The following is an 8,308-nucleotide window of genomic DNA, read 5'->3' as shown; positions in this document are numbered from 1 at the left end:
GATCGTATGCCAAAGTTACGACCCCGGGAAATTGATGTACCAATTTACCCAAACGGGGCCCACAATTTGGCGTTTCATCTTCTAGGGTTAGGTTTCGGTATGTGAAGGGTTTTCCATTGTTTCTCAACAATAAATAGGCCTTCGAGCCTCATTGTAATACAGTTCAGAACAGTTCAGAGGCATGTAGCCATCACATCTCTTCTCAGAGATAAGCTACCATCGCCCTAGCTAGTTTATTGCCATTTCTGTTTGTAAGCATATGTCAGTATTTTCCATTAATGAAATGAAGTATTATTTCCGCTGCATCTTTGTGTATATGGTTATCTCTGTAATTTGTTGCGTTCCTGCTTAAATCTGGATCATTCAGCATTTGAATTGTGTCCCCTGTTCAAAGTGTAATTTAGAAGATGGAATCTATATTAACAGTCTTATAGTAGTTTACTAATTAAAGACAATAGGAAACAGACAGAATCAAAGTTATCCACTGAGCTATATACAAATTCATGATGAATCAAGAAACGTCTGCAGACCAACCATTGGTTCAGTTGTGGATCTTCTCCAACTTCATAGCTATCAGTTCTTTCTATATGTTGCGGTAATCTTCCGGATTCCCAAATTTTTTTATAGGTGATATGTCTCACAACTCACAAAATCTACCCTTAGGCGAAGATGCTGCAACTAGGGAGTATCACCAAATTTGCCCAGGACTTGCACCTAGCCCCAACCACAGGAAACAGTAACACAGCCACGAGATATGAACATGTCTCTAGGGTAACTCTGTACCTTGATGAAGGAATAATAACACCCCCACTTTACCAACCAACTCAGCCCCATTGACTGTGATTCCCAATTTTAGTTCTCTGCAGATTCTTTTTTTTAACCATCTTAATAACAACACCCTGAATTTACCAACCAACCTAGCCCCATTGACTGTGATTCCCATTTTCAGTTCTCTGCAGTTTTTTTTTTTTTACTATCTTAATAACAACACCCCCAATTTACCAATTTTAGTTCTCTGAAGAGTTTTTTTACCATCTTATCCAGTAATATGGGCTTTTACTCGCAGGCACCTATGCCAAGCACGGCCATGACCTCGAATCTTCTCAAAGATGTGATTAATTGTGTAAATTACCCACTATTTATGCATTTTGTGCTACTACATAAGCATTAAGTTAGCAACATCTCTATGACTGATAGAAGCTCAATTTAAGCTTCTAACTACCTTTGAACAGGCATCTGTTGAAGAAATACCATGGTACTTAATCTTCTTAGCTCATTTAAAAGCAAAGCAACCTAGTTCAAACTTCAGATTAATAATCGCTGGACTAGTTAATGTCATTCACCATCCCTAGAGACCAATGTTACTTGGGAGCGGGAGCGGGAGCGGAAGCGGGAGCGGAAGCGGGGAGCGGGAGTGGAAGCGGGAGCGGGAGCGACCATTTTCAGAAGCTCCCGGTTTGGGAGCGAATCCCGGAGCGATTTTTTAAAAATATATATATTTTTTATATTTTTTAATTTTTGATACATATATGTCAACAAAAACATGTAGAATGATGAATTAGATATAAAAAACATAAAAAAGCATAGATTGAACCATATAACAACAATCATCTAGAAGTTATAATCTTCATCAACCACGTCCGCAAGTTAGTAACATAGTAACATACAACATATTGAGTCTCATGATTCATCAATCTTAAAGTTTCAAGCTTTCAAAATTCAATATATAACATTTATCATCATTGATCACCAAAGTTGTACTTGTAAGCTAAGTGTAACCATTACAACAAATAATATCTAACATGAAATGAAATGTTATAAAATGAAATGAAATGAAACAACTTTCAACTTTCATGAAGCATCATATTCATAATTCATTACTAATGAGTTATAATTGCCAACTTCAAACTTAAATTGTCATATATTGTTTAAAAAAATATCATAATAAATATGAAAGAGTCAATAGTTATAAAAGCTACTAGAAACTAGAAAAGAGAAGTAAATCTATTATCTATTTCTTATGCTTGGGCCTCTTGCCACCACGAGAAATGTCTAATTTTTTAGTCTTGTTGCAAAATCAGGATCTTTGTCATTAATATCACCCTCCAAGCATTAATATCCAGAGGTATCTTTGTCATTACCTTTGTATCTGTATAGGGATCTTTGTCATTAATATCACCCTCTAAGCATTAACATAAGATAGAAAAAGCATAGCATGTCAAGTCAAGATTTTGTTTGAGTGATGCGTACATTTTTAGAAGGGTCATGATAGAGGAATTCGACAACCAATGTCACTAACATCAAGGTACATAGAGGGATTGGTACTCTTGATTAAATATGAGTTCCATACCCTAATACATGACAAAATTCAATGGAAACATTGCAATCCCCCAATCCTGAAATCCTGAAAAACTGATAAGTCTGCTGGATTTTGAATGAAATCTAAAATTCTACTTTCTCCATATGAAATCCAATGAGGACGAAACCACTCTCAAACATCCTGAGTCATTTCATGGTAATGTTAAAAATTTAAGTAAAAGGATGAAAATGAAAATTAAAGAAAATGTCACTTTTACTTTAAGAATTTAACATTACCATGAATAGCATATCAATACTAGGGCCTAGACTTGATCATTAAGTTGCCCCACTCAAAAACTATTTGTTTCTTTCAAAAAAAATTGCATTTCGAACATTACTACAAAAAAAAAATGCAAAAAAGGCAAAACGCTCCCGAAAAGGCAGGGAGCGAAATTTTTTTTTCGGGAGCGCGCTCCCGAGTCGCTCCCGCCCGGAGCGTGGATCGGGAGCGGGAGCGAGGGGGGGGGGCGCTCCCCCGCAACACTGCTAGAGACATTTGCCCAATCTTTGACATAAAGTTAAAAACATGATCAATTTCAAATAACAAATCAATTAGGATTGAGACGAGTTACTAGCACATACGCAGTCTGATAAAACTGTTTTCCTAAGCCTATGTTTAACCTATAATTCGAAGAATCAATTTCCCGCCTACCATTACCAACCATAATTAAGTATAGAGATAATGGCAAATGATGGCATTGCTTTAAGAGTAACAAACTTATAAACGTTAATTATTCTAAAAACCGCAAATATATATATATCGTGTCATTAGTCATGGTTATATTTATTAGACTGCTGCCTTCTTCCAATCCAAACGAATTGCAGGTAACCTCGATAATAATTTATTGCATACCTATTTCCTACTAATATTGCTTGATCTTTGACTATTTCATTTAAGAAGTCAGCCACCTGATCCCTCCATACAGAAGCATTGTAGTCAATAATTGCTTTCTCGCTCCATCCAAAACCCAACAGGTCTATTGCATAAACCTTGAATGTTTTTGCCAACTTCGGGATGTTGTACCTGTTATTACAATAAGAATAAAAAAATTTCAAGCATTAAATATTTAACCAAATATTTGGAAATTTCCCATATAAAAATAGAATATATTCTCAAGTTTTCAAAAAGTTCCAAACATAGAATAGCTTCATAAATAATGTCCATTAGATTCTACAAAGTGTTCATGGCACTTTTGTAAAATCATCTAACCACCCATGAATTCGGATGTCAAAAGACTTGAAGTTTAGATTTACCACATTAAGAGTTCCACGAGAGGAACAATGATGGGAATCAAAAACTTCAAGCAAACAAATGTGTCTCAGTACATTGCAAGGAAAGATACTTATAAGAAATTAAAATATAAGCAAGAAATTTGTTTCAAGTATAAACAAATCATCTGCTTCATCACATATAAAATGGTTACAACAGCACCACTAATTCCAACATTTTTAACATTATGTGTTTTTCTCTGTTTAACTAATTTCTACGAGTGCTATTTATTGATTTGTTTATTTAAGCCATTTTTACTACTAAGTACCTCTAATTTTAAACCAGCACGAGAATGTTGAGCAAAACAAATGTAAGAACTATTATCAGATTATCGTAGCCATCTGATCCAATCAAACCAAATGTAATGATTTGGATGGTAAATTTCTCATCTGAAGAGAATCAAATGGCATTCTGAAGAATTTAGTCTAATTCCCTTTATTTGTCCAATAGCACTTATCGGTCTCAGGGGACAGGAAAATTCATCATCAAATGAATAATATTAAATGAGACAATCATTGAAAGACTGAAAAAATAAATTGTTTATATTTTTTTTTGTTTCAGCCCTTTCAATGGTCCTGTAATAAGCAGTCAAGTTGCAAGTTTCGAGGAATACTGGTGATCAAGATCTTTGATAAATAAAACATTAACGTGCATAAATTCATTTGGGTCTTTCAAACAGACCTCCAATGAAAAGCTGAGGCACCAAATCCATGAATCAGAACAATAGGACGGCCTTCTCCTTGGACCACATAGTGTATTTTGTGATTGCGCCAAGTCCAAAAGTTATAACCTTCTGGCTTAAAGGGTAGCTTTTCCATACCTACAAGAATAAGTACAAATTTGGTAATGGTTTACTGCTAGATAAGAGGGTTAATTATATCTTATTTAAATGTCTGCAAGAGGGAATGTGTACATTAACATGCAATCAAAGCAAAGCAAGTTAAAAAAATGGATGGCATTGTCTCCAGGCTACAGAAACGTAGGATCATATTCATACATATATGCCAAGCACAAGTAAATACAATACAGACCCCTTGAAGTAAAAACGAAATTTGGATCATAGGAATAAAAAAAGAAAAAAGACAGATTTATGTCCAAAACTGACAAAAAGCTACCAGCACGATGGAAATTTACATAAAGAATGTCCGACATCTTGAATTTTGTTGCAACAAAAGAAAAAGAAAGTAAAGTTGATGCCCTCTCACTACAGCCCTCTTGCTGCCCATTAGATGTGCATTAGTCATAGAATCCCCCTGCTACGAGATATGGGCCACCATTTACAAAGCTCTGCCCTGTTACCCTCCAGCCGATATTCGGTAAACTTCATCCTGGTTTAAAATACCTGGGAACTTTGTAACAATTTGACATGCTATCCAGATTCCAGGCATTAAGCACGTATACTTGTCAACTCTAAACGAATATATTAAGGATCACAACTTGTGGCGTTGCCCTTCAAGGGTAATAGTCCTAGAGCCACCCAAACTGTCGATGGGGCATGTTCTCAGTTCTAGTTTGTGTGAGATCCCTTGCTCATGCCAGTAAGATACAGATGTTCCCTTTGTTGTTCCTTAGTTACAGAGCTTCCATCACTATTAGAAGCCTCCAGCATGGTGTACCGACTCTCTCCAGCCTCTTGCCTCATATGACAACAGATGCACTATTGTTTCATTATACATAGTCATAATCTCATGTTATGGGTTTGATACATTAACCTGGTGTTATAACTTCTAAATTGGTCATGAAAGTGGTAAATAGTAAAGCGTAATCTAATAACTCTTCATAACGCACACGAATTTACTTCTTCATTGAGGACATGACTGTCCTTATATAAGTGTCATCAAGATGAGGGTTAAGTCTTACCATTAGTGACCTAGTAGAGTTAACATACCACATACAATCTTAAAAATGCTTAACACTTTTCATTTTTCCCTTTCACTTTTATCTCATTCATAAGAAATATACCCCAATTCATGTTTGACTTATCACAAGTGATGAGGCACTTCGTTTGGAGACACATGTAAATTCTATTCTTCCCTTTCACTTTTATCTCATTCATAAGAAATATACCCCAACTCATGTTAACTTATCAAAAGTGATGAGGCACTTCGTATGGAGAACCATGCAAAAATACTTAACACTTTCCATTCTTCCCTTTCACTTTTTTCTCATTCATACGAAATATACCCCAATTCATGTTTGACTTATTACAAGTGATGAGGCACTTCGTTTGGAGACACATGTGCCTCCTTTTAGCTCTTTGTTGACTATTCTTTCATCACTTCGTTTGGAGACACATGTGCCTCCTTTTAAGTCTTTGTTGACTATTCTTCATTATCATGTGTTAGATCCTCACTTCATGGACAATTTATCATGACTATGTGAGGATGCTTCACTTTGGACGATAATCATGGGGATGTTGGCTCAATTAGAACTATGCCCAGCCATTAATCAAATTTACAACTCAAAACAGAGTCTTCTAACTTTACATTGTGTAATTCTTAAGCAAGGAAGCCATCCCATTACATATTGAAGAAGGATACGAAATTCAAGTACACTTATATTAAAACACAAGCATCTATAGGGTAGACATTGGACTCCACACAGACAAAATTTGGCTACATTTTGACAAGTGGCTGATGAGGAAACATTAACAATACCATACGCTCAAAATGATTCCATATGAACCATACACAATTCTATGAGTTATGGAACCTAAGGCCTTTCTTTTGGATCTTCCAGCACAAACCAGTTTTAATAATCTCAAATTGTATAATGTTATAAGAACCCTCATATGGAAGAGGAGGTACAAATGTGACACCCACAAGATTACATTCCAGAGATATTGCCCCCCTCTCAAAGGGCATATTGTTTTACATCCAAACTATATCTATGTGGAAACAGGAGGCTGACAAGGGACCCTGCCCTTTCAAGCCAAATGGATATCCCAGGTTACATTCGAACAACATTCTCTACATCTTTATCAGAAATTGAATGAAATTTCTTCCTAAGCAGGGAGGAAATAATGCTTACGAATGCATATTGCATACCTTTTGTAATTATGCACCCTACAGGTAGCCAGTAAGTTAGTTTCAATATTTTTATTATTTTAGTACATCTTAGATGTTGCATATAAGGCAGGAATGTAACGCAAGTGGCTCCTTTCCTCATATCTGTGTCTTCCATTTGTGCACTCCCATTTTTTTTGGCTCACCATATTTGTGTTTGTGTCAGTTCCATTTGTGCCCCCCTGTTCCTTTGTGGCTCACCATATTAAAAGGTGTCCCTAATTTGCACCACTATGAGAAAAATTGTAAATGAATAGGCCTTCTCAGCCAAGGTGAGAATGGGGGCCAACAAAATAACAACTGGGAAAACTTAAAAACAACTAGCGCATCTCCATAAATTAATGATAATAGCTAAGAGGGGATTGAACTGAAATACCCAAAATCACCTTAAGTTTGCACTGATAAACCCCGACATGCATACAAATTTAGCTGATTGTGCCCATTCCCACGTAATCATATTTCTAAAACCAATATTGGTTGGAACATTTGAAAAAAAAAAACTATACAAAACAAGCAAAGCAGAAAACTGGTATTTCTTTGAAAAACACACATAATTCAAAAAAAAAGTGCTGAGAGAAGGAACAAACCTTGAACAGAGGGCTCACTTATCACTGATGCACACATTGAAATCCCAGTTGTTCCAATTCCCTTCAGCAAGCCTCTCCTCGGCAAGTTCAGAGCTTCACCATCGGAACAGCCTGCATGTATTCACTGAATATGTCAAAAATGATCAGAAGGCTTATGAAAAACTATATTAACCACACCCAAAGAAATCTGGGCAAATTACCAGATAAATTTGGGCGTTTGGCTACTGTATATAATGGCCGGCCTATTGCAGAGCAAGGATTGGGGTAAGGAGTCACCCTCCTGGCTGGTGATGAGCAAGCGCTGAAAGACACATGAGCAGGTGAGAAGGGGAGCGTACATACATACGCCATTTAAAATAAGGCAAGCCTGCCACTGTAAATCATTGGACCATTTTATGTTTCCCTCTGATAAAGGTGGAGTCTGCATCTCATCCAGTTCGTTTCGCCGTGTGAGATTTCCAACACTTGCTACGTAGCCACCCTTTTCACCAATGGACAGAAATGTAATATCCTTTTCATTAGTTATTTACAGAAATTAAAACACAAGGCTTGCAAGAGGGTGTATTTTCCGCTGGCACAGATATGCTCTCGTCATTGATTAAAATGATAATAATATTTCTTAATAATGGATATGAAATTTCATTTGTTTTCACTTGTTAACCTACGGTTTTTATTTTTATCGAAAAAAACATTATGTTTTTATTGTTATAAAAGATCTATTTTTATACGGTTTTTATTTTTACCGAAAAAAACATAATGTTTTTATCGTTATAAAAGATCTATTTTTATACGGTTTTTATTTTTATAGAAAAAAACATAATGTTTTATTGTTATAAAAGATCTCAATATTTTTATCTAAAAAAACATAATGTTTTATTGTTATAAAAGATCTCAATATTTTTATCAAAAAAACATAATGTTTTTATTGTTATAAAAGATCTATTTTTATACGGTTTTTATTTTTATCGAAAAAAACATAATGTCTTTATTGTTATAAAAGATCTATTTTATTGAGAGCACGTAAGTGT

General features: G+C 35.4%; 1 protein-coding gene across 1 annotated transcript; it reads right to left on the bottom strand.

Moving 5' to 3' along the window:
- Positions 1-3,111: 3,111 nt before the first annotated feature.
- Positions 3,112-7,751, bottom strand: LOC149246262 (uncharacterized). The gene is made up of 4 exons (XM_089457848.1): positions 7,481-7,751; positions 7,281-7,391; positions 4,310-4,448; positions 3,112-3,382 (listed from the first exon to the last, which is right to left on the bottom strand). Exons 1-4 carry the CDS (start codon positions 7,629-7,631, stop codon positions 3,127-3,129), a joined length of 657 nt encoding a protein of 218 aa, XP_089313974.1. The 5' UTR covers positions 7,632-7,751; the 3' UTR covers positions 3,112-3,126.
- Positions 7,752-8,308: the final 557 nt, after the last annotated feature.

This window comes from Pinus tabuliformis, chromosome 7, assembly GCF_031772625.1.
Source record: "Pinus tabuliformis cultivar Carrire ecotype Pingquan chromosome 7, CPIR1, whole genome shotgun sequence".
In the NCBI taxonomy this organism is placed as follows: Eukaryota; Viridiplantae; Streptophyta; class Pinopsida; order Pinales; family Pinaceae; genus Pinus; species Pinus tabuliformis.
Note: the sequence above shows the minus strand (reverse complement) of the source record. Positions and strands in the feature narration are given on the sequence as shown.

Coding starts and splice junctions, on each gene's coding strand:
- LOC149246262 (XM_089457848.1), bottom strand. CDS start 7,631: ATGGCGTATGTATGTACGCTCCCCTTCTCACCTGCTCATGTGTCTTTC. Junction 7,392..7,480: donor CAAACGCCCAAATTTATCTG/GTAATTTGCCCA, acceptor GAATACATGCAG/GCTGTTCCGATGGTGAAGCT. Junction 3,383..4,309: donor GCCTCAGCTTTTCATTGGAG/GTCTGTTTGAAA, acceptor TTGTAATAACAG/GTACAACATCCCGAAGTTGG.